The following is a 26,382-nucleotide window of genomic DNA, read 5'->3' on the forward strand; positions in this document are numbered from 1 at the left end:
TCAAAAGTTTAAGTGGGTTGTTTTTCTTAAGGATTAGAGTTAAAGGAGCACAGTAAAAACGGTGTTAGAGTGGCAATTATTGTTTGAATAAACCCACCAAAATATGAGGGACATGGAAAGGAAAAGCATTGGCCTAAATACAAGGAGACCCTACCCCTGAAGTTTTCTGGCATAAGACCAACTCTAGGCTCCAGGCAAACTAGTTTGTCCAATCCAAGTCATTGGCTGTAGTGCCATTACACTTTTATTTTTCACACAATCTCTGTTGTTAGTTTCTGTATTTCATGTTTCTGTATTAAAGATCCTGGAATCTACATATCCTACATTGCAGTCAGGATGGTGCAGAGCGTCCTCTCGTTTCACCTCCCAATTAAAGGACAATGCAGAGAGCCCTGTCCTGTAAGCAGGTCATTGTTGTTGTCAAGTCTTCTTAGTGTTAAGGGAAGTCTCTTTTGAGCAGGTGGATGTCAGAGCAGTGGTAGGGTCTTCCCTGGTAGAGGATTGCTCCCAGGTGTTGTTATAAAAAACCTTGGATGTTTCGTAGATAGCTTCCCTGGTTCAGGGGTAAATGGAGGATGCCCATTCTTCTGAGATTGGCTCCGTGTTTTTATCTCAAGTCTATCTTGTTTTCTTAATCCTCGCAGCACCCCTGGTTCAGATCCATTCACCTGGGGCTGGACTCCAGCACTTATGTCCCTTGAAAACCCAATATGGGGGATGTTTGGTAGAAAACCTACGAAATAAACTTTGTAAAAGCAAGTGGGATGCCTTCCTAGTCTTTAGGGTGGCTCATATCTCCACTTGAGGTGTGGACTCTCAGTTATTTCTCTTTTGGAGAAGTCCATGTTCTCTCTTGAACATAAATCTCTCTCCTTTCATGTAATTTCTAAGTCAAATAGTTTTACTTCATTATTCATCTCCTCCTAAAATTCTTTTCTGTGAGACAAGACTTCAGATCTGGGGATTCTGGGTAAGAAATTTGGACTGACTTTTCTTTCCTGCAAAGAACAATTCCTCACTCCATTCTGGGTTCCATGGGTCCCTGAGAAACCAGGTGCCAGAGATTATTTTCCATGCTGAGCAGAACAAATGGAACCACCGTGCAGTTTAACGGCTGTTTCGAGGGGCTAGTGTCACATGGAGCTGGTGAGGCATGATGTCTGTAATGTGCAAGTGATCAGTCTTCTCACTGAAGACTTTGACAGTCCTAGATTTCCCCTGGTGACTCAGGTGGGTGGAGAGTACATTACCGGCTCAAGGCTGTCGGCTTACTTCTCCCCACTTAAAGAAATCACCTGTAGCAGCAATATTCTCTTGAATATTTTTTATGTGTGGAAAGACAACATTCCTGGAAGGCCTGTGCTGAGGTTAGCACTGATTTTTTTTCCCTGAAAAAAAAAAAAAAAAAAAGCCTTTCCTCACTCTAGTCTCAAGAACAACTCCTCAGGAACATAGGCGGTGGTGACCAGTTCCCATGCTGTACTGTGTAGATCAGTTTGACAGCTGCCTCTTAGGGCAGTTGGAATGCTGGTGTATATGCTGCATAGGTACTCAGAGATGATTTTACTAGACATAAGACATACTAGGCATTCCCCAGGTGGGCTGAGGTGGTTGGGAAGAGAGATGGATAAACTGTTTACCCAAGACTGCCTCCCTCACTCTCCATTTGACCCATCACCTGCAACACAATTCATCAGATATCTAGGATTTATGTTACCACAGAATTTATGCACCACTCAGGAAATTCTTGTTCTAGTGGGAATTACCTTTACAACATAACAAAGCAATAAATCTTTGGAGAGAAATGATATAATCTTCCAAGGACTCATTCTGTCACTAGCTCAGAATCCAAGACCAGACTTCCTCTAGAGACAAACAAGATAAAAGGTTTTGATAAAACTCAGAGACTAAAAATATCACTTGAGTTCAAAGTTTTTTTCCTTGACAACAGCCTAGCACTGACTTTTTTAGTTTTTGTTTGTTTGTTTTGTTTTCTGGGTCTATGCCTAGTGAGGACCAGTGGGTTTAGGGGAGCACATGGGATGCTAGAGATCAAACCTAGATTGGCCCTGGAACAAGGCAAGTGCCTACTGTACTATCATCTGGCCTTGTGCAATGACTTTTATTTGCATGGGGAACTAAACCTAAGGCAGCTTGGAAAACATTCCTCTATAATGAATTTTCCAAATCTATACTGAGTTCCCTGTCTTTGCAGATGCCTGATCCCCTACATAATCTAACTTTCCTTTACTCTGTGACTCTCACCTCTCTCTCCAAGGAATTCCAGGTTCTTTTTCTGATGATCCTTCCTTCATAGAACGTTTCTACTTCCCTACTCATCTTTTCCTGTAAATCTCTCCTGTGCTGAAACTCAAGACCACAAGTGGAGGTTGGAACTTAACCCTCTCTTTTTTCTGCTAAGAGTTTAACCTCACCTTAACCTGTGGACCAAGCTCCCTGAAAATCGCAGCTGCAAGGACTAGCTCCCAGGCCATGGAGATCAAATGAGACTCGGGTACAGCTTGTCTAAGCCAGCCCTAACGTCCATGGGCCCATACAACAAGGCATCGACAGTTGTTGACTCTGGAAACGATTAGATGCTACATGATAGAATATCTTATTTATATTATTGATAGGTAATAAAACAAAACCAAATCTTGGTTGCTTCCATCTCAGGTGGTAGAAATGATTTTTATGTTGCTAAGAAATACATTTATGCTGTTTTCAAGAGAACCATAGGATTTCATTAACACTTCTGCACGTGGTAGTGGCATATTTCTTTTTCAGAATAGTTAACCCACAAATGACCTTTTGTTCATCATAGTATCTCTAGATCTGCCAACAAATAGAAATTTAGTAACTAGTAATAGAGATTAACAGTGCTTAACTGACATGTTTCTATATATACACACTGTTCAAAGTACTTTAGATGTTTCCTGAAGTTTCCTAAAAGGGAAGATGTTTTTGTTACCTCCAGTTTACATATGAGATAGAAGCAGCCTTTGTGTCCTGATCAATGTGGCATGTCTTGGGAAAGATCTTGGACTACATATCATGGGGAAAACCATCTGATATGTTATTTTGTCAGGTAAAACCCATCCCCACAGGATATATTTCCTTCTACTTTTATAAGAATTCCTTTATAATTTCCATTTTTTTTTCAAATCTGCCATGTATACATTCACTCAGCTTTTATAGATCAAAACAAGCCTTGGCTTTGCCTTTATTTTCTCTAATCTATTTATTTAAAGAAAATTCACCATATATTTGACATAACTGATCATAATACATTGGTTTTCAGATAAGCAGGAACAAAGTAATTGAAAAAACATAAAATGGAAGAGAAGGAAAAGTACAATAGCAAGCACATTTGTGAAAATCGTTGTATTTTCTGCATTTCCAATTAAGTCATTAATACAATGAAAAAAATTTTATTAAGTTATCAGTCCATCCTGTTAAATTGGGGTGTTTCTTTATGGATGACAGGAACAAATAAAGATGTCCAGAAATTCAAAACACTATTACTAAAACTATGACTTTCATGTGCATATACTGTATTCAGCTTCCAGATCTCCCAGAATAAAGAAGATATGAGGAAAGGGTGCCACACTTGCTCCCAAATGCTCTGGTAATATCAGCACCCAAACTGGCATACCTAAAATGTGATCAGATTGGTGTCCCCACAGGGAATTATAGATGGTGAGTAATGAAGCAGGGTCATCAGAAAAATGGTGATTCTGGTTGATGAAGGCAGCAAATGCCACAGACATTTCTACCTTTTTGCTGCATAGGTCAGTATAGCCATAATCTTTCATGTCTTGCTTTATATCTTATTTGAGAAGAGAGTGAGCTATGGAACTGGCCTGATTCAAACATAAAGACTCTGCTAAGCCTATACTTTCAAAAGACAATTTCACTGTGAGCATTTTTAGTTCTAAAATTTTTTTTTTTCATTCCACAACTTTGGCAACCATCACCTGACTTTTCCAGGGTATCACAGGAGGAAATTACTGACATTCTTGCTTTTGTTCTTCATACTTTTTCATTACTATTAATATTTAGAGGATTTTCTTTTATCTAATGAACTCTTTCATTAGGGTAGTCTTTGTTGTTATTTATTATTTATTATACTTAATTTTTTTTGGTTTTGGGTCATACCCAGTGACACAGGGTTACTCCTGGCTATGTGCTCAGAAATCGCTCCTGGCTTGGGAGGCCATATGGAATGATGGAGATCGAACTGAGGTCTTTCCTGGGTTGGCCACGTGCAATGGCCACTGATCATTCTTTAAACTTTGATCACTGTGCTATCGCTTCGGCCCCTATTTATCATACTTACAATTCTTTGAACTACTTTGTGAGATAATAAATTTAGGCAAATTAGAGAATTTTCATGTTATTTCATTTTTTGTTTAGTTTGAGCCACAGCTAATGGTGCTCAGAGGTTATATCTGGCTCTACAACTCAGAACTTACTCCTTGTGGGGCTCAGGAGACCAAAAAGGGTCCCAGGGGTCAAAATCAGGTCAGCCATATGCAAGGAAAGATCCCTACCTCTTCAGCCCTTTTTTCTTATACTTATCATGCTTTTTATTTCTTTCTAAGTCTCTTCTCTCATATGGCCCATCTTTGGGTCTTCCTATCTCAATAAGTTTCGTTTTGTACCTTCTGGATTACTTTGATTTGGGGTTGGAGATAGAGTGATTTTTTATTTTTGAAAGTTGAATCCACATTGACAGTAGCCCCCTATCTACAATCCTGTCTATAATACTTGGCTAAGGCGAAACACTATATTCTCAAAAATTGCTTCAGTTGGGGGCCGGAGAGATAGCATGGAGGTAAGGCATTTGCCTTTCATGCAGAAGGTCATCGGTTCGAATCCCGGCATCCCATATGGTCCCCTGAGCCTGCCAGGAGTGATTTCTGAACATAGAGCCAGGAGTAACCCCTGTGTGATGCTGGGTGGTTTACAGGTCAGTTTGACTTCAGAAGACATTTGCATGAGAACTAAAAAGGGGAAATGAGAGAAGAATCACCCATAAAACTTGGGGGGGGGGAATAGACTGTCAGCAAAAGCTCCCTTTTATTTTCTTTCTTTTATTTATTTTTTCCGGGGGTCACACTTGGCAGCGCTCAGGGGTTACTTCTGGCTCTATGCTCAGAAATTGCTCCTGGGAGGCTCAGGGGACCATATGGGATACTGGGATTCGAACCACCGACCTTCTTCATGAAAGGCAAACGCCTTACCTCCATGCTATCTCTCCCCACCCCTTTTATTTTCTTTTGTTTATTAAACTATATACTTTTGCTTGGTAAAGGGAAAGGTGCCATTTGCTCACATCTCTGCCTGATATCTTTTTTTTGTTTTTGTTTTTGGGTCACACCTGGCAGCACTCTTAGGGGTTACTCCTGGCTCTATGCTCAGAAATCTCTCCTGGCAAGCTTGGGGGACCATATGGGTTGCTGAGATTCGAACTACCATCCTTCTGCATGCAAGGCAAATGCCTTACCTCCATGCTATCTCTCTGACCCTCTGCCTGAGATCATTTTATTATTTATTTATTTTTATTTTTAAATGTTTGGGTTTGAGACCACACTGTAAAATAAATCCACACACCATATTTCCAACCCCAGGTGAGCATGTCTCAAGCAGGGTAGCCACGAAGAATTAATAAACCAAGTGAATCATAGGGAGAGAATCATGGAGTCAGGTGAATTTTCACATTGAGTTCTCTGGGCCCCACCAAATTGACCTTTCTTTATTTACTCATTGACCTTTATTTAATCATTGACCTTTACTTACTCATTTTTTATTTACTCATTCAACTTTAACCAAGATGGGAAGGGTCAAGTGAGAGACAAAAGAATCTATCCAGGTGGACTTTTACAAGTCAAAGGGGTTTGTGAAAGGAATTGGGGTAATGCCTTGTTTTGGGTCAAAGTAGTTTGTTCCAGCACTACATCAAGCTGTGCTCAGGACTTACTCCTAGCTCTGCACTCAGAGATCATTCCTGGTGGAAATAGAGAACCTTAACTTGGGTCAGCTGCATGCAAGACTTAGCCCTGTGAGATGTCTTACTTCAGGGCACATTTCCCCCTTCTGGGGAAAGAGATGCACGTATCAGTAGCAATTTATGGCACATTTTAATTTTTTTTCAGCCACATCCGTTTGATGCTCAGGGGTTACTCCTGGCTAAGCACTCAGAAATTGCCCCTGGCTTGGGGGAGGGGGACCATATGGGACGCCGAGGGATTGAACCGCGGTCCTTCCTTGGCTAGCACTTGCAAGGCAGGCACCTTACCTCTAGCACCACCTTGCCGGCCCCTTATGGCACATTTTAAAATCTGCCTGAGATATGTCATCATCACACTTTAGGCATGTATTCTCCGTCTTACAAATTTATTACTACTCTATTTGGGATAGGAACTGGATGGTTTCCACTTTGGAGAAGGCTGCTTTCTCTCTTGAAAGCAAATCTCTTTTTCCCTCCCTTTATTTTCCAAATAAACACATCTTAGTTCCCTAATCATCTCCTGAAATTTTGTGAGGGAAGGTAACAGTCTTGGAAAAACTTGAGTAAGATTTAGGATTAAATCTTCTTTCCTGGAATGCTGTCTTGTCCAACCTTTATGGAAAGAGACATGGAGATTCTTCCACAAATTGGAAATTGAGCTCCCATACAATCCAGCTATACCACTCCTAGGAATATACCCGAGGAACACAAAAATACAATACAAAAATCCCTTCCTTACACCTATATTCATCGAAGCACTATTTACAATAGCCAGACTCTGGAAACAACCAAGATGCCCTTCAACAGATGAGTGACTAAAGAAACTGTGGTACATATACACAATGGAATACTATGCAGCTGTCAGGAGAGATGAAGTCATGAAATTTTCCTATACATGGATGTACATGGAATCTATCATGCTGAGTGAAGTAAGTCAGAGGGAGAGAAAAAGACGCAGAATGGTTTCACTCATCTATGGGTTTTAAGAAAAATGAAAGACATTTTTAACAGTGTCTCAGAGACAAGAGAGATGAGGGCTGTTAGGTGCAGCTCATGACATGAAGCTCATCACATAGAGTGATGAGTGCAGTTAGAGAAATAACTACAATAAAAACTATCATAACAATGTGAATGAATAAGGGAAGTAGAAAGCCTGTCTCGAGTACAGGTGTGGTTGGGTGGGGTGGGGAGGAGGGAGATCCGGGAAATTGGTGGTGGGAATGTTGCACTGATGAAGGGGGTGTTCCTTTCATGACTGTAATCATACAACTATAATCATATTTGTAATCATGGTGTTTAAATAAAGATAATTAAAAAAAATCTTTTCTGCAAAGAACAGTTTCTCACTCATTCCAGCCTGAGTTCCAGGCATCACTAGGAGAGATCTTAGAAACCATGAGTGACAGAGAACAAAATACCAGATGGAGCTAAATGTCTCCTCCTGGAAAAAAAAACAACAACAAGAAAATTCAATAATAACAGCAACAAAAGAAGCTAAATCCTTGGACAGGGTGAATGAAAGAAAACTAAAGTTTCTTCTGAAGTCAATCTTCACAACACGGAAGAGCTGACCCTACCAGACAATGAACATTAAATAATGATTATGACATAATTCAACGCGATACAGCAGATAAAATAGAATTGATGCCAATAAGGTTCTCCAGTGGCCGATGTCAAGTTGGAAGAGTGGTAGCTACCTCAAGAAGAAACTCTCCCTCCTCTCTCTATCCACCCCTGCAGCCTTGGGATCAGCTCTGAAAAACAAGGACTGGTAGGAGTTGCTTGGGAGCCTTGTCCTTGCAGGAAAGGAAAGATAATCCTAGGCCATTGCAGGAAAGGTCCTTTCCTTTCCCTTGCAAAATATAATTTCAGGGGGGAGATGAGCAGTGAAGTACAAACAGCATTATTTAAAAGTTCTGAGAAAGTTATGTGTATGAGAGAGTGAGAGAGAGAGAGAGAGAGAGAGAGAGAGTGTGTGTGTGTGTGTGTGTGTGTGTGTGTGAGAGAGAGAGAGAGAGAGAGAGAGAGAGAGAGAGAGCAGTAACATATTGGTGCTTAAGTATGAAAGCTCACATCTCAAGAGGGGAGATGTGAGTGGCATTTGCCTGCTAGAAAGATGTGTGTAATTCCTTTGTTCAAGTGACTTTTATAGGTTTTTTTCCCCCCAAGTTATACCATGAAGAGATTTCTCCCCAGTAAGAGTCCATTGCATGGACTCTTCAAGGGGAAGAGCTACAAGCAATTGAAATTCTTCTTTGATATTCTTGTACTGGCCTTTGTTATTGTTGGAGCTTCTGAGGGGTATAAGGTGGGGGTATCCAGCCTTCTCTGGGTCTGTGCTGGCACTAGTTAAAGGTTTTATCAAACCTTCATTCCTGTGTCCACAAAGTGGGTCCTGGCATCTTGAAGGCTAGTGACAGTAACTTGTTCAAATCCCATATCTTGGTTTTATTAAGTTCCAAAAACACAGTGCTATCAGGTTAGGAGGGTAAAATATGACGGAAATATAAAGCCAATAGTAAAAGAAAACCAAAACAGAAAGAATAATTCACCAAAGAGAATGAATAAACAAACAAACAAACAAACCTCCAAATAGAGGCACTGGCTAGGTAAAATTTAATGAATGGAATGAAATGAAAACATTCTTTGAAATTCAATCTAACAAAGGAAAGAAAAAGGAAAATTGAAGCTAAAATTCTACCAATGACTCAAATGGAAAAATAAAAAGGATTTAGGAGAAATGAAACTTTCAGAACCTCAGGTTTTATTAAAGTGGAAGTATAAAAATGATGTCTAACTGGTGGGGTAGTCCAGTGGTAGAGCACTTGATGGGCATGTGCAAAGCCCTGGTTTTGGCCTCTAGATTGTGAAATCACCTCACTCACATATTTCCAACCCCAGGTGAGAGGGTCTGAAGTAGGGTCACATGCAAATTAATAAACCAAGCCAGTCAGGAGAGAATCATGGAGTTGGTTGGCTTGTCCGGTCTTCACGTCCCACTCGAGGCCAAGCCAAACCGAAACCCTCTTTGTTAAAGGGGCAAGAAGGGTGTGTGAGATCCAGGTGGACTTTTGTAAGTCAAAGGGTTTTGGTGAAAAGGAAAGAGGAAGTTGAGGGAATGCCTTTGTGTTGAATTAAAAACAGGGGTGTAACCTAACATTAGATGACTTCAAATAATGGGTACAACTCCTACTACTAATAGAGCAATAATAATAAATAGGGTAAGAGAAACATTATACAAAGAAGGTAAAGTGAAAGAGAAGGGAAATAGAAGAGCCCAGTCAAGGGAATTTTAAAAACTGCAATTGAGAACTTTCCAGCCCTAAGAAAGAGTTAGACTAACACAGGCCACCCAAGAAGCTATTAGCTGACCTCAAGTCCTAAAGGCAAAGAGGTACATACATCAAGATACATTATGAATATAGGCAAAAGTCTAGGATAAAGGAAAAATTATTAAAGAGTATCTAGGGACCAGGAGAGATAGCATGGAAGTAAGGGCATTTGTCTTGCATGCAGAAGGACAGTGGTTCGAATCCTGGGCATATCATATGGTCCCCCAAGCTTGCCAGGAGGAGATTTCTGAGCATATGAGCCAGGAGTAACCCCTGAGCACTGCTGGATGTACCCCCCCCCCAAAAAAAAAAAACCTAAAAAGAAGAAAACATGGGACATACAGAAGGCTAGTAACACACAATCAGATTTCTCACAGATTTCTGTGAGAAACTCTACAGACTAGGAGGAGAGAGTGGGATAATTTTTTCACTCACTTGACTAAACCTGCTAAGGTTTAATATTCACATAAGATGGAGAAACAAAGGCTTCCCCAGCTAAACAAAAACTAATGGAGTTTAGGAGCCAAAGCGATAACACAATGGGTAGAGTGTTTGCCTTGCATGTAACCAACCTGGGTTTGAGTCCCCGCAGTCACCATATAGTCCCCCTGACCTACCAGAAGTAACTTCTGAATGCTGAACCAGGAGTAATCTAAGTGCCACCGGGTGTGACCGCTAAAAAAACTGACTTCTACCACTGTCAGACCTCACTATATTTACCACTATCAGACCTCACTATGAGCGTTGGAGAAATTCTATTTGCCTGACTAAACCTGGGTTCATTTCATACAGCAATGCCTCAGACTTCTGACTTTACACATGACAGTGATGGTTGTCATAGGACATTTCCTTCCCCCTTTCCTGAGCTGGCACATTGACTTTGACACCAGTGGGAAGGGAATCAGGGACCCGATGAAAGGTTCTACTCTTGCATGCCTGGCATTCACACGAGCTACAGAATCCTAGGTCAAAGTTTAAGGAATGATCAGTTGCCCTTACAGTTAGAACATTGCCTCTCCCTTTAAAAACATGTTTGGGCGTGGCTTTGAATGAGTCAGGAAATGAAACCAAAAGTCCCCTGGTCTCCTATAATAGGAGCTCACTTCGTTGCAGACTCAAGGCTGTGACACAAAGAGCAAGATGGCAGCTCCGGTAAGTGCACTGGAGCATTCCATTCCTGACTATAGCAGGAGGTGTAGAGGCCCTTCTGTGAGGCCCCTTGGATTCCAGGGAAGGCCACATTCAGTGATTAAAAAAGTGCCTTTTCCATTAGGGCTGCTGTGAGAACTCAGAAGGGAGTGGCCCACCTCCCCCACCACCCACCTCCATTTGAGGGATCTACGTGTGTTTCCAGAACATTTCCCTACTCCCAGATCTGAGGACTTTTCTGCACTCAGAGCCAAAAGGAAGAGGGCTGTGCTCACACAGGTGAGCATGGTGTGATGACTATCCTTAAACTTGGGGGTGAGGGGAGCCACCATCCAGGCTGCTGAGCTGCTGGGCTTTCTCACCAGCTCCCACCATCCCTCTTCCTCAGCTTCGTCTTCTGTCTAGAAACCATGTTGGGATTCACATTCTAGCCCTGCTGCTAGCTGTCCTCACTCCACATTATATAGTTTCCTTAGGGACTGCCCGAGTTTCAGTGCTGCCAGCTAGCTGTGTGATCCCCTACTCAGCTGGGAAGATCCTGGGGGTGATGTTCTTGAAGAGGGGTATTGCCTGTGTTATTGAATGCAAAGTTCAATTTGCTGGAGACTATTTCCTGTTTCCCATAAGGTCAAAATTCTCCTGCCACCAGGCTCTAGGCATTGTGAGTGGCCTTGCCTTAGTGACTCATTTCACTTTGGAAGGAAGATTCACTTGATTACAGGAGAACCCTGGTTCTCACTTCTGTGCTTGATAGGCAGGCACCACAGCCAAGTTGAAGGAGAAATTTCTCACAACTGGCCTTCCAACCCATCTTGGCACAAATCCTCAAATTAAAATTTTTTGTTTGTTTTGGGTTTTGTTGTTGTTATTTTTTTGGCCATACCTGGTGACACTCAGGGGTTACTTTTGTCTATGTGCTCAGAAATCGCTCCTGGCTTGGGGGACCATATGGGATGCTGGGGGATCAAACCAAGGACCGTCCTAGGCTAGCATGTGCAAGGCAGACGCCTTATCACTTGCACCACCGCGCCAGCCCCAAGTTCTGTTTTGTTTTGGAGATACACCCAGAGATGTTCATGGGTTACTCCTTGCTCTGCGCTCAGGAATCACTCTTAGTGGCGCTCAGGGGACCCCATGGGGTCCAACCCAGGCTGGCTACATGCAAGGCAAGTGTCCTTCCTGCAGCACTATTACTCTGGTCCCTCTAATCTATTTTTTTTGGGGGGGGCCACACCAATTTGACGCTCAGGGGTTACTCCTGGCTATGCACTCAGAAATTGCCCCTGGCTTGGGGGGACCATATGGGACGCCGGGGGATCGAACCGTGGTCTGTCCTACGCTAGCACTTGCAAGGCAGACATCTTACCTCTAGCGCCACCTTCTCGGCCCCCCTCTAATCTATTTTTGAGGGAGTCTCCCAAGTGATGTCCAGAAGATCAAGGCTAGGGAATACTATTCCCAGCATGAATGACCAACCAAGTCATTAGTTCATTGCTAGGGCCTAAGCATGCAGTGCAGACTGGGCCCTTGGTACTAACTTGGTGACCACCAGGCCATTCTGGTTGTTTGGAGCCTCCAGGGCGACATCTGGTGGTGCTTGCAGACCTCCAGGGCTGTACCTAAAGATGCACAGAGATCCATAAAGTACCAGCAATCAAACTCTGGTTGGGTCCTAGCCAGGTTTTCATTCCCCAAACCCCATACTACCTCCTCAGCCTGATCCAAGGATCTATTCCTGGACCCTGGATCCCTGAGTCTGTCTCTAGAGGCTGTGTGAAGGCTGGGCAGAATCCCCAGAGATCACCAAACACAGGAAACAGACCTGTGACCCAGGAAAAGAGGCAGATATCCTAGGGGCTGGGACCCAGAGTCCAGCTGAGACTACTCTGGGCCTTGGTGGCAGTGTCTCAGAAGAGGAATGTCTGGCCGAAGCAGGGCAATGAAGAAGGGGTGTAGGAGCATTGGGGGAAACAGGCAGATTTCGGGGAGGCATGTCCCCTATCAGTTGGGGGTGGGAGAATCAGAGCACAGAGGAGAGGACAGCTGAAGCGAAGCCCAGCAGAGTCACAGTTTGTATGAGCCATTGGGAAGGTGACCATGGGCCTGGGGAGTAGAAGAGACAGGCCCGGGCGAGCCTATCAGGGAGGCAGAAGCTGAACTTTCCAAACCAAGCAGGGAAGGGAAGAGGAAGCGAATTCAAGACAAACACCTGAGGTCTGCCTGTTTGTCCAGTTCCCAGGATATAGACCACATCTTTTGGGAAAGCAGATCTGGCCAGCTGGGAAGGAGCTGAGGTGGGAAGAAGCAGAGAGGAAGCGACTCCAGGCCTCAAGATAAGGGAGAGCCCATCTGGGTTGGGGACCAATCAGTCTGCTTGCTTTCAGGTCAACAATGCATGAAGATTTGTGAAGATATCCTGACAGACATGAAATCTTTCTCTGATGTGATGCTCTCAGTCCTGAAGAACTTCAGGGAGCACCAGAGAAGCGCCCCTCCTGGACATAATGGCTGGGCCATGCCCATTTCTGCCCCCACGACACACCACACAGAACTGATTAGTGTCACAGAACAGGACACCAGCTGCTCATTCTTGAAGATTTTCTATAAAAACAGACACAAAAATTTTTTTAAAGGATTTTCCTAAAAATCTCAAGAGCCAAAACATTGGCACAGTGGCAAAGCCAGGAGTAACCCCTGAGCACCACCAGATTGTAGCCCAGGAAAATCAAACACATATATATTTAGAAAACCTTATAAAAATATTTCTAATATATATATATAAATATTTTTGGTTTTTGGGTCACTACCTGGCAGCACTCAGAGGGGTTACTCCTGGGCTCTATGCTCAGAAATCTCTCCTGGGCAGGCTCTGGGGACCATAATGGGATGCTGGGATCGAACCACCTTCCTTCAGCATGTGAGGCAGATCACCCAATCTCCTCTGCTATCTCTCTGGCCCCCAGATGTTCTTAAAAAACCAGAAAATGAGGGGCCGGGCGGTGGCGCTGGAGGGTAAGTTGCCTGCCTTTACCTGCGCTAGCCTTAGGAGACGGACCGCGTGTTCGATCCCCCGGCGTCCCATAATGGTCCCCCAAGCCAGGAGGCGACTTCTGAGCGCATAGCCAGGAGTACCCCTGAGCATTACCGGGTGTGGCCCAAGAAACAAAAAACAAAAACAAAAACAAAAACAAAACAAAGAAAAAAACCAAAATGTAAAAATGTGTGTTTGACGCTTTAAAGAGATATTTATATAAAAATAAAATAAAATTTTATTTTTTAATAATAGTGTGTTAATGCTCAGGATATTTGCATAAAACTGAAATAAAAAGATGTTGTGTGAAAGCTAATGAAGTGAATATCTTTGCAACAACATAGGCTATAACCTGGGGTGAGGGGGATGGAGTTTCTTTTTTTTTTTTTTTGAGTTTTCTTTATTCTTTTTTTAAAAAATTATTTAGGGGCTGAAGATATAAGCATAGCTGTATGGCATTTGCCTTGCACACAGCTGATCCAGGACCAATAATATATATATATATTGGTTTGGGGTAACATCCGGCAGTGTTAAGGGGTTACTCCTGACACTGTGCTCAGAAGTCATTCCTGCAGGCTCTGGGGACCATATGAGATGCCAAAGGTCAAAACCGGATTCCGTTTCCAGGTAGGCCATGGTATAGAACAAATGCGCTACTGCTGTGCTATTATTCTGGCCCTGGGGATGGAGTTTCTAAACTGGGTTCCCCATTTCGAAATTTTCAAGAGAAGAGGAGGCCTGAATTCAGGTCCCACCATAGCCCCTCTCCAGCCCTGGGGCCTAAGAACCTTTTCTCCAGCCACTTTTCTTTCTGTTGCTCGTTTCGGGAACCAAACCTAGGACATGACTCTTACCTTTTCAAGACCTGGAGGCCACTGTCTAGCTCAGTGACCTGCTACTTCCAGGAAGGGAAGGGCTTACTCTCCAGCTGGTGATGGTGGGGAATCCCAATCCCAAGTGGATCCACTGCAGTGAGGTACAACAGGAATAAAACTAGAGAAGGACTTGTCCTCCTCAAACCTACAAGGAAACATTTCCTGGAGTCAGATCAATAGCATAGAGGGAAGGGCAATTGCCCTTGCACAAGGCCAACCTGGGGTTCCATATCCAGCACCTCATAGGGTCCCCCAAGCAAGCCAGGGAGTGATCCCTGAATGCAAAGCCAGGAATCAGCCCTGAGCACCACTGGGTGCGGTCAAAACATGCCCCTCACCAGCCCCCACAAAATAGAAAACATCTCCTGGTGTTAGCAGTGAGGAGGTCTCTCATTGCCTTCGTCTAAAACTTTCTCTTTCAGTGGCTGGTTCTGGCAAACCACCTCTGGAGGTCTGAGTCATATGCTGCCAACCCCTAGGTGATACCTCCGGGGCCAGCCAAGAAATAGCTGCTTCCCTGCATTAGCTGCAGCTTGACTTTGCATCTGAATTGATTGGGATCTGGCCCTGCCCGAGCAGATTAACCACATCTCTCTACCTGTGACACACATGGCCACAAGGCAGCCCTGTCCCGACAGTTCCCTCTAGTCAGAAGTGACCAGCCAGGCTGCCCTGGAGCCCCGTACTCCTGGCTCTGCACCCTCACCTGAGTTGCTGAGCACAGTCATTTTCTCACTGGATATCCCATGATCAAGTAAGTGGTCATGAGGGGATCCCTGAGCACAGAGCCAGTACTAAGCCCTGAGTCTGCTAGGTGTAGCCAGGGAGTCAGTGTCAAGGTTCACTCTTTCTGACCCTCCCAACATGGACTCAACTCCGGTGCTTAGAGGGCTTTACTCCACTAGGACATTGGCAGTGGGCAGTGCCTTCTCCACTTCTGACATCTCAGCCCCGGCTTAGGAGGACCTGGTACAATTGACGGCAGCGGAGCTGGGGGTGACTGGCAAAAGGCACCCTGAGAGAAAAACTCCTGTGCTGAGGGAGTTCCCCATTCTCCTGGGGACAAGGGCACTCACTTCCACTCATACAGCTCAGAGAGGCGCAGCCCCCCCAACTCTCCTAGACCCAGATTTTGGCTGACTCAGGCTGGGGCCCTAAAGAGCACTGCTGAAAATAGGGGTTTTCTTTTCTTTTCTTTTCTTTTCTTTTCTTTTTCTTTTCTTTTGGTTTCTGGGTCACACCTAGCAGCACTCAGGGGTTACTCCTGGCTCTACACTCAGAAGAATAGCACCTAGGGAGGCTTGGGGGACCATAGGGGATGCCTCAGGATTCAAACCACCACCCTTCTGCAGGCAAGGCAAATGCCCTACCCTCCATTATATCTCTCTGGCCCCACATAGGGCTTTCTGAGGCTGAGTCCTCCTCCTCTATCAGGGCAGAGGGCCTAGCACTTACCTCACAAGATTGGGTACCTACTTGGGTCAGAGGCTGAACTCAGAGGTCGCAGCAAGGCTGGGCCTAAGGATAACAACACCCCAGAATCAGCAGATCCTGGGAAGGGGTTTACGTGCTGAGGGGAGGCAGTTGGAACCTTCCTGGGAAATCAGGGGACTCACTGGCTTACACAGACATGTTCTGAACAGAGGAAAGGGTTTCTGCCCACTGTGACCCTCTCCTGTGACCCCCACTCATAGGCTTCTCTGGAGTGGAGGGGGTTTCCACCTACAACTCCCTCTCTTCCCCTAAGGATATAAATGAGGGTAATAGGATCTGGGGACTCCTGTCATCTCTGTCCTCATAGGCTCATTCTAGCCCAGCAACCCTAGGGAAGGAAGAGGCATCAATCTTGGATGTAGAGAGTCCCTCATAACCACTCCTTCAGGGAGCAGAGGGATGGGCAACTGGGGTGGACTCTTTGTGGTTTTGGTGTTCTAGAAATGTTCTAGAATATTCCTGTCAAGAACTCATCCCTGTCTGTCTCTGATTTTTCTTTAGCAGAAGAGAGTCTGTCCCCATCCAGAACCCCAGAGACCCCGATTAAGATATTCAGTGTTGAGCATTGGGCATGTATGTGGGAGGTGGTTATGTGGTCCATCTGACCAGCAGCATAGGTCAAGATGGGATCTCTAAGGATGGTGTCTCTGTTGAGGTCAGGATCTCTGTGAAGATGCGGAGGGCACAAGGCTGGATAGCTGCACATGCTGCACTTCTCCACCAGAGTCAGTCACCAGAAGCCTGAAGGAATATCCAGTGCTGCCTCTGTAAGTACAGCAGCTGTTTAAACATCAGGACTCCAATGATTCTTATGTTGTTTTCCTTAAGTTAATCGAAGATACTTATTTTCATCTGTTCACATTCTTTGAGGGTTTTTTTTTTCCATTGTCTGATTGTTTGCATTAAGGCTCTTTTCCAATCTCTTCTGTTGTATGGAGTTGTTATGTATCTCATCTTCCAGCTCACTGATTCGGTCCTCAGCTGCTTTACTCTGTTGTAGAGGCTTTCCAGTGAAGTTTTCATTTCTCTTACTAAGTTTCTCAGTTCTGTTATTTGTTTGTCTACTATATGAAGCTGCTGTTTTGGTGGGGGACAGAGAAGGTCAGAGAGCAGGAATCTTCTCCCTATAGTCAGGTGTGGGGGGTTGGGCACACAGGGCCATGGATGAAGGATGCCCCAGTCCCAGAGGGCAACAGGTGACTGTCTCCAACTGGCTCTACCTGTCTCGGGTCCCCATCTCTTCCTGCATCTTCTGAGCACTGAGGGAAGCGCCACCCTCCTGGGTGTCCATGGCAGTAGGCAAGACCTGTGGCATCCTTGGCAGGAGTTGAGCCAACTTCTCTCCTCCAGCATGGGAGAAAATCCCTGACAGGGGCCTTATAGTAGCAGGGTCTGGGTCATGTGACTGGGAGAGTCCCCAAGGCCAGTTTTAGCAAGGTCATGTGCATATGTGCGGGTGTTTCCCTATAGGACTCAAAGGACTCATTCCCACAATCAGGTCTCCCCTTGTAGAATTCTCTGCAGTCATCAGGAAATCTCTTGAATGCAGACACGGAAGAAGTGGGTTGGTCCCCCTGCTCTGTGCACTGTGCCATCTGCCTTCATGTGACTAGTCCAGCAACATCCACTTCAGGGGCTCTTTGCTTCAGAAATAAGGAGTCAGTGGTTCTAAGTCAGGGAGGATATGGCCTTGTGTGTGTAGAGGGTGTGCTCTGGGTTACATAGAGTTCATCTCGTCCCCTAAGAAAGGAAATGAGGAGGGAAGGAACAGAATTCAGGGATTTGCTTAATCAGGCCTGGGCCTTTTCTAAAAGCCCACAGGGCTGATTCAGCCCCGTTCTTAAGGGTGTGGCTGATGGAACAGGCCCTTTTCTGGCCTCTTCTCCCTGAAGTCCAGATGCCTCAAGTCTACCTACTGGGCTGCTTCAATTCCAGAAACTGTTCAGTTCTGACTCACTGTTTTTTTTCTCTTTTTGAACCACAGCAGGCAACATGAAAGAAAGTGGTTGGACCTCCAGCTTAATCGTTTCTGAGTAATATGGGTGTGGTGAAGGACAAACTGCAGGACGCGGTCAGAGGAGGGGAAACAAGTGCCAGAGTCAATCACAACATGATGACAAGTACTTCGGCTTGTTATTAGGGTTTGAATTGACACCCCAAGTCAGTGCTCAGAATCAAAGATCACCTCTGATAATGCAAGGTGCAAAAGGGGGGTTATTCAGCGAGCTGAGGTTCAAGTATCATCCAACCTGTGGAGGTGACTGGTGCCCGGGGTTAAAATTTCAAGCAGTCTATATAGACCTTTACAGGCTTCAACAACTCAAGCATTTCATGAGTTGATACAGTAATGCAAGCATTTTATCCACTTGAACAGAAATCACATCATTTTTAGGGTGGATGTCTCAACGTATTGCTGACTCAACTTTGTGTTTGGGGGGGGGGTCCTTATCTGGTGGAATATTAGGATCCACCTATTTCCTCTATTTCAGCTGAACTGGGAAGGTCCTGCCCTTTATAGGGTGGGTACATTTTGCAGTCTTATCTTTGGGCTAACACCCTCTACCTATGGGGAAGTTAAAGATTGGAAAAAATATTTTACAGTGGCTTTACTGTGGGGCTTGGGACCACATTGGTCCTAAGCCCAGGGTCTTTGGTTCTCATACAGCCTCCCACCGAGATCATGCAGTGGGCCCTGGCGCTGTTGGGACAGAAGGTACCTAGGATCTGTTCGAGGACAACTGTGAGCACTTTGCCAATGACCTGTACTATGGCATTTCCCACAGTGACCAGGTTGACATCTCAGCGGGTCCCCACTAAGATCTCCCATGATTGTGCTGAATACTGTGCAGAGAAGCAGCTGGAGAAACCAAAGTCACAGTGCTCAGATAGCAGGTCTATACGCAGTCTCAAGTACCTACCCCATAGGAAAGATATGACCCAGATACCTGCCTCACAGGTTCTGATCTTTCTAGATAGCTCAGTGGAAGTCACTCCTCACTCTGTGCTCAGGGCCCACTCTTTGTGGGGCTCAGGGGATCATATGTTTTTTGACTGGGTCTCTGATGTCTGAGGTCGCCTCTCCCTAGTTAGTTTCCAGATCGAAGTGTCTGTTGAGCAGGGCCTACCCTTGGAGATACAGCAGCTTTTATGTAGTCCAACAGGATATTTTGGCTGACAAGAAATGGAAGATGTAAGTTGGTTTGAAAATAAAACTAAAAATAAAGCTGTTTGGGACCAGTGTTAGCAGATACTTCCAAGAGAGAGAAGGGCCTCGGGAAATCGTGGGATTAATTGGATCCCATCCCATTCGTATATGCCTTGTTATTCAATGATTGGAAACATCTTTGAATGTAGCACCTTGGATTGACATTTAACAGACCTAATCTCATCTCTGGGTATGGTTTGTTCCTTTCTAATAAATACTCTGAAATTCAGGAAAACACTCTCTTGAGGTTTTGGACTTCCCACGAAGCTTCTTGCTTCTTAGGGGCTTATGTTTTGAAATTACTAAAAATTTCAATATTTATTAGGAAGGAAAAGATGGGATCCCAGAGATGGGATTAGGTAGTCTAAACACCAATCTAAGATGCTACATTCCAAATTATTTCCAACCAATGAGTAATAAGGCTATACTGAGTAGGATGGGATCTGATTAATCCCACAGTAAGTCTCCAGAGAACCTTGATATTTAGACAGTAAATTTTTGAGGAGAGACTTTCCTGTGTTAAAAATAACCCATGGCCATGTATAAGATCAGCGGCTGATTGATTTGGGGCTCTAGGGTGTATGTAACCTGAATTCATCAGAGCTTCTCTGATATAGTTCTGGAAGTTTCCTGAATCACTAAAACCAGAACCACAGGACTTGGGCAGCACCACCCCCTCCAAGCCCATGATCCCATGGAGCACTGCTTGAGAGACCCTAATCCACTCCAAAAACCCAAATGGCGGTTCAGCTAGTGCTGAGTGTGGAGAGTCCCTAGAGGGTGTCTGGGCCATAACTAGTGGCTTAAAGGGGGCCAGTACAGTAGCTCAAGGTGGCCTCTGCCCCTACTTAGGCCCCATCCTTTGTCACTATTGTTTGTCAGGGACACAGAGGGTCAAATCACCTCCTTCTTCTTTTAAATCCAAGCCTGGCCTTTTGTCTTTCAGTGATTTTCCTTACTTTGTCTGTCTTACCATTGGACACAGTTAAAAAAACTAAATCATACTTTTCTGGGCTAGCCACCAAGAGTTGATCCTTTCTATCTCCATTTCTCTAGTGTTCGAACTGATTCGTGTTTCTCAGGATACTGGAAATATTCTGTTCTCTCTGCTCAGAGTCTGGCTGTGTTTAAGCACCACCTCTGGCCCCCTTCATGTCTTGTTTGTTTGTTTGTTTTTTGTTTTTTGTTTTTTCGGGCCACACCCGTTTGATGCTCAGGGATTACCTCTGGCTAAGCCCTCAGAAATTGCCCCTGGCTTGGGGGAACCATATGGAACACCGGGGGATCGAATCACGGTCCTTCCTTGGTTAGCGCTTGCAAGGCAGACACCTTACCTCTAGCGCCACCTCGCCGGCACCCCTTTATGTCTTGATTAAGTGAAGGTGATGAATGTTTTCTGCAGAACTTATCCTGCTGGAGACTCATCTGGTCAGGGAGAGGGCTGGTCTGGGCTAAGCCTGGTGCTGTCCAGGGAGACCATGTGGGGCCTTGTGAGGCAGAAATGGAGCACTGGACCCTGGGCACATGCCCCAGCCATGAAGTTCTTTTCTGGCTGTATAAAAATCTTCCCTGGCAAACAATCTGAGCAAGGTTCAGTTCCTCCTAACCAATTCCACCATGGCTGCACAGGAAGGATGTGGTATTCTAGACCTCACTTCGAGCCTGCAGTGGATGTCAGAGAGCAGCAACAAGCTTGGTGGTAGAGTCAGCTGGAGCCTCAGTCTCTCTCCACAATAGGCGATAGTAAGTTGAGGGGTTTCCTTTGGGTCTGGAATATGTTTCTGGGTGTGGGCAGTGGGAGTAAGTGGCCTTGTCCTGGCCTGACTTCCAGGCCAGCAGGGACTGTTTCCTGTTTGTGTTCGAGGAAGCAGGCTAGAAACGCCTACTTGTTCCCCACAGAGATTTTGTACTTCTTTTTGTTCCAGACTGTCCCCTGGAACTTGAACTCTGGCACCAGGGGAAGGTAGGTCCCAGACTAGGGTCCATGATAGTGGGGGTTTTGGAGGCCTCTGCCTCATCTGCCTTGTGAGTTTATATCCCCTCTCAGGGAGACAGTTTTCCTGCTGGCTCTGGTCTTTTTGATCTCCTTGCTACCTGTTCAAATTCGCCCCTTTGCTTTTCTGCCTCTCCCAACTTACTCCACATGGCTGTGCCCTCTTCCCGCTCTCTGTGCCCTAAATGTATGTGATTTTACTTCTCTAACCTCCACCTCCATAGCCCTTTTGGACTATGATGTCTCCTTATGTCTGATTTCTCAGTCTCTGTGCCTACTAGGCATAGCTCAGCCCTATGGGAGACATAGCCTTTATGAGTGACTTTGATTTCTGTTATTGATGGTCCTTTTACACCTGTGCAGTTTTGAGGGGACCCAGAAGCCTGAGGGCACCCACTGCTGAACACACGAAGCAAAACCCACCAAGGAGCAAGAATGGATTCGGTGAGTCTCCAGAATCTTGGTTTCAAGATTAGCATTCAGGGCAGACAATGTAGGGGTGGGGGGGGGGGATTAAGGTGCTTGCTCCCTGTTTCCCACCCTTCCCACACTGACTCTGACTCTAGTGATCAGATGCTTTACTCTACTGTTTCTTCCTGGGCAGTGGGCAGCGCCTTCTCCATTCCTGGCAATTCAGCCCTTGACCAAGGATTTGGTGCCAGTGAGGCAGAGGCAGCAGGGGTAGCCACCCTGGGGCACCCTAACAGAGAACTCCTATGCCAAGGGGTCCTCCATTCTCCTGGAACCAGGGCATATTCTTCCAGCTTATATAGCTCCGAGGGGCATAGCCTCCCAACTCTCCAGCTGCCCTGAGCTCTGTGGTCCAGATCTTGTCTTGGATCCAGATTTCGACTGCCCCAGACTGGGCCCTGTTATAGGTCACTCAAGAGCACTGTTGGAAATATTCACATGGGGCTTCCAGTCACACCTTATAGACTTTGGGTCCTGAAGAAGTTTTGGCTCTTCCTGAGCCTTGTGCCCTTTCCCTCTCTTGGGGGAGAGAAGTACATCATGTAAGTCAGGTCTGGGGTCCCAAGTGGGTCACAGGCTGAGTTCCTTGTCAGGCAAGATGGCCTCAGGTCTCAGAATAGCAGATCACCTCAAAACCAGCAGATCCAGGGGTGAGATATAGCCTGGTGATGCATTTAGTCCTCTGGGACCCAGGACTCACTAACTGACACAGACCTGCTCTAAGCAGAGAAGGGGTTCCTGCCCACTGTCACCCCCTCCTTGTCTCTCCCACTCACAGGCTCCTCTGGGAAACACAGTCATCTCTGTTCTCACACACTCATTCCAACCCAGCAGTCCGAGGGAGGAGAGGGGTGTCAATCCTGGGAGCAGGGAGCCCCTTCCTCTTACTCCTGCAGGGAATGCATCTGGGCTGAGCTCTTGGAAATGTGGGGGGTTCTAGAATATTCTAAAATATTCTTGGTCAAGTATGCATCTCTGACTGTCTCTGGCTTTTCTTTTGCAGAACGGATTTGGTCCCCAGCCAAAAGCTGGAGACCTGATTGAGTTTTCCCGTGGTCCTTATGAGCACTGGGGTGTGTATGTGGGAGATGATCATGTGGTTCATTTGAGCGATGTAGGTAAGAACAGAGTCCTGGTGAGCATGGGATCTCTGTGAGGACAGGGTCTCTCTGAAGATGGGGTCTCTGTTGTGGTTGGGTCTCTGTTGTGATTGGTCTCTGTGAAGATGGGTTTCTGAAGGTGAGGTTCTCTGTGAAGACAGGCTCTTTGTTATGATGGCATCTCTGTTGTTTTGGGGTCTTCTCTTGAGGAAGTTGTGATAGGGTGTAATGTGAACCCTTCCCCCAAATTCCTTTTCCAGAGGGCAGCAGAGTGGACCCCGGTCCTCCAGAGCAGACTCTCATGTAGGACCTCAGGTTCCATCCCCAAAGCCTGCATGAGTGTCAATGCACCCACCACAGGGGTGATACCTTAGCAAAGAGCCCATGGGTGTGGCCAACCCTCAAATAGTCCCATACAGGGCTGGTCTTTTTTTATTGTTTTTGTTTGTTTCTTTGTGCAAACATGACTTTTAATTTTGGGGTATAAATAGGAGAGAAAGGTGAGTGTGTGGTGAGTTTCATTACATGAAACCCAGTGTCCAATGATCTCTTTAGAGGAAGCCAGAGCGCCCTCTTCTGGGAAGAAGGAACAGGTGCACTGTAGAGGGGGAGGCTGGGATCAGTAAGATGTAGGAGATATGGGTGACTCGATGGGTTGCTAGCGGGAGAGAGTTCGAAGACTAGGGAAAGTACAGGGAAAAAAGGGGCAAGAAGGGAAAATCTGAAAAAGATATTTGGGGTCAGTGACAGTGAGGGAGGAAGAAGAGGAAAGAGCAGGGTAATTTCCTGCATGCAACAGAATAATCTTTAGGTATAAATTCTTCCTGGGGGGGCTTCTGGAGGCCACACCCACAATTCTCCTGTCCCTTTGTCAGATTCCACCCATGCTCTAAGGCTGGGATAGCTCAGGCCCTGTAGTGCTGGAGTGTCCAGGCCACACCCTACATTGTTACAGAACCATGTAGTACCGAGGATAGAACCCAGATAAGTGAACGCCAGGTCTGCACCCCAATTGTGGTACCAGAATCCAGAAATATGTTAGAAGGGTACCAGGCTTGAACCCTTGAACCTGGTTCCAAGAGTTTTAGAGGAATGATCACGGAAGAGTAAGCCCTGTGTACCTTCAAGTGTGGCCTCCGAACCAAATCAAACCAAAGAGAAACAAAGATAGTAAAGAAAAAGAAACAGAGTTCGGGTCTCCAACCTTCTCCAGAGAAGCTTAGGCTAGTCTGTGCCTAATGATTTGGCCTGGAGCTCAGCGGGTGATGGTCGTTCCTTTCCTCCTCTGTCCATGATGGGGTGACCTACTTGGAGTTGGTTTGAGTTGCTGTGGATTGTCCAGAAATGAACACTGTGTTTTCTCTTGTGACTTCACAGATGCTGGGAGTTCAGGAATAAATCTGATGGGCTCTGCATCCGGTCGAAATACTCGAGCTGTCGTGAGGAAGGACCTGCTATCCAATGTGGCCAATGGGGGCAGTTATCGTATAAACAACAAGTACGTAAAGAAGATGCAGCGGCCTTGTGCTAAGGACGCCGTCCAACGGGCAGAGGCGCTGGTGGGGAAGGAGATGCCCTACAATGTCACAAGTCAGAACTGCGAGCATTTTGTGACTAAGCTGTGCTATGGAGTTCCCATGAGTGAGCAGGTGAGTTCCCAGCATGTGTTCCTGTCTTCATTAGTGTCCCTACTGACTGTGTAAAATTACCCCCAGCGCCATATCTCCAAACTTAGGTGAACAAGTCTAAAGCAGAGTCACTGCACAAAATAATCCAGACTGGACTGAGGGTGAAACACCTATAGTCTGTCAATCTTCTACCTCTTATGGAGAACCAATTGCCTGCTAGAACTGTAGTTTTTAATTGATAACAGGACCCACACCCCTGTGGAAGAGTAAGCATAGAGTAAGGGCAGAGATAGCTCAGGCTAATCTGAACCTGTCCCACCCAGGTTTACAGATAAGACAAACTTTGTTTTAGGTGAAACCAAGTTGTAAACAAATAAATACAAAGATACTAGGGATGATCCTTGTTTTGGGTAATACAAGGTATAATCTATCAACTGTGCAAGGCAAAGGGCAGATGTGGGATGATCTGAACAGAACCAGTGTCACCTTGAGTCGCGATGTCACAGTCAAGGGACAAAAAGGGAAGGGACGAGCTCAGGGATTGCAGACAAGGCTGAGAAGCAGGTGCCCTCAGTCCATTTGACAGGAGGAGAAACCGAGGCCCACAGTGCTTTGTGATAGGTTCCACACTCAGTCTCACACCTGAGCTTGACCCTGGGGCACCAGCATACAAGTGTTGGACTCTAACCCAAACCCTGGAGGGTCAGGGAGATGCAGCACTGCAGCAATGGGGAGTTTAGTTCTTGGGGTGAGCTCCTGGGTAGGGAGCAGAAATCAGGGGAGCAGGGTTTCAAGAATTAGGCAGAGGGGCCTGGGCCGTGATTTGAGTAGTAGAGCACATGCCTGGGATTGGTGTCTCTGCGCTGTGGCACCTTGTTCCAAATGGAACAGTACTCAGTGTGGATGCCTAAATACAAAAGCCCAGAACAAAGAAGACAGTTGGGGGAGAGGAAACATGGCCGAGGAGGATGTTTAAGCCACTGGGCTCTGTCCAAAGCTCATCTTTTTCTGTTTCTCCCATATTCACTTTGGACACCAAAGCTCCTACCCCTGCTTCCACCAAGCACTATCTCCTCTCAGGGGCTTAGACCCCTTGAAGACCCTTAAAGACCACTCCTGTCACTCCAACACATCTTATTGTGCTAAAGAGAACACAGGCCAGTGGATCTCTTCTGGGGAAGGCAGTGGGTGTGCTCAGTGCCCTCTGCCTCAAGGGGTGGGTCACCCTATATTCCTGTTGCAGGTCGAGGAAAATGCACCAGCTCTGTTTCTGATAGCTGGGGCTGTGCTTCGCCTTCTTGCACCATTTTTTTCAAGATGATAATGTCATCCAGACACTAGCGGAAATGGGGTGAGTTGTCCTTTGAACCGACTTGTTTGGCTGAACCATTGGAAATAGAGTCTGGTGTTCTGACTACATAGTTTTGCTGACCCTAACTTCCAGGCACTGAGGACTAGGGGGCATTTAAGCCTAGTGGGAAGTTTTTTAGTAACATGATACCTCTTCTGCAACATGAACAGTCCTATGGGAACCCCAAGCTTCAGAGGGATAGTGGTGTTTATGTGAGTTAAAGGGTGAGGAAAGGCATATGACAGGGATGGACTTGCATCCATAAAAGAAGTCAATCAATTTTCTCTCTCTCTCCCCTTTCTCTCCCCTCCTCCTCTACCTCTCTCTTTCTCTCTCTCTTTTCTCTCTATTTCTCTTCTCCCCCAGGTGAGGACACATGGCAAGAGACAGTCAAGAGGGAGCACCATCCCAGGAGGATCATTCCCACCAGGTCCCTGGCTGGTTCCTCACTCTACCCCTTTCTACTGGCTGGGAGCGAACAATAAATGGTTGTATTCGGGAGTCATGGTTGTGGCGTTGGTTTTCTCCTGGAGGGCTGTTTTTTGGATAGACATAGAGACCCAGTGATACCCCCAATGTACAGGAACCAGGGCTCATGCAGCCGACTCTGGGTGTCCATGTGTAATGTGACATTCTCTGAGAGTTGGGTTGAGGTTTGGTTAGCCCATAGTTCCCAGAAGGAAAAGGAAATTCCCATTCCCCTAACCAGCAAGGACAGGGGAAGCAGTTTCAGTCCTATA

At 45.8% G+C, this 26,382-nt stretch overlaps 1 protein-coding gene across 1 annotated transcript; it reads left to right on the forward strand.

The window, feature by feature from the left end:
- The first annotated feature begins 21,527 nt into the window (after positions 1-21,527).
- LOC126018770 (phospholipase A and acyltransferase 2-like) lies at positions 21,528-26,143 on the forward strand. Its single transcript, XM_049780864.1, has 5 exons — positions 21,528-21,536; positions 22,567-22,681; positions 24,041-24,312; positions 25,535-25,642; positions 26,009-26,143. Exons 1-4 carry the CDS (start codon positions 21,528-21,530, stop codon positions 25,610-25,612), a joined length of 474 nt encoding a protein of 157 aa, XP_049636821.1. The 3' UTR covers positions 25,613-25,642; positions 26,009-26,143.
- The last annotated feature ends 239 nt before the right edge of the window (positions 26,144-26,382 follow it).

The sequence above is a fragment of the Suncus etruscus genome, chromosome 9 (genome assembly GCF_024139225.1).
Source record: "Suncus etruscus isolate mSunEtr1 chromosome 9, mSunEtr1.pri.cur, whole genome shotgun sequence".
Lineage (NCBI taxonomy): Eukaryota > Metazoa > Chordata > Mammalia > Eulipotyphla > Soricidae > Suncus > Suncus etruscus.

Excerpts from the sequence above, each read along its gene's own strand:
- LOC126018770 (XM_049780864.1), top strand. Across the intron at positions 22,682-24,040 it reads GGTTCATTTGAGCGATGTAG|ATGCTGGGAGTTCAGGAATA; the intron begins GTAAGAACAGAG and ends GTGACTTCACAG. Across the intron at positions 24,313-25,534 it reads GAGTTCCCATGAGTGAGCAG|GTCGAGGAAAATGCACCAGC; the intron begins GTGAGTTCCCAG and ends TTCCTGTTGCAG.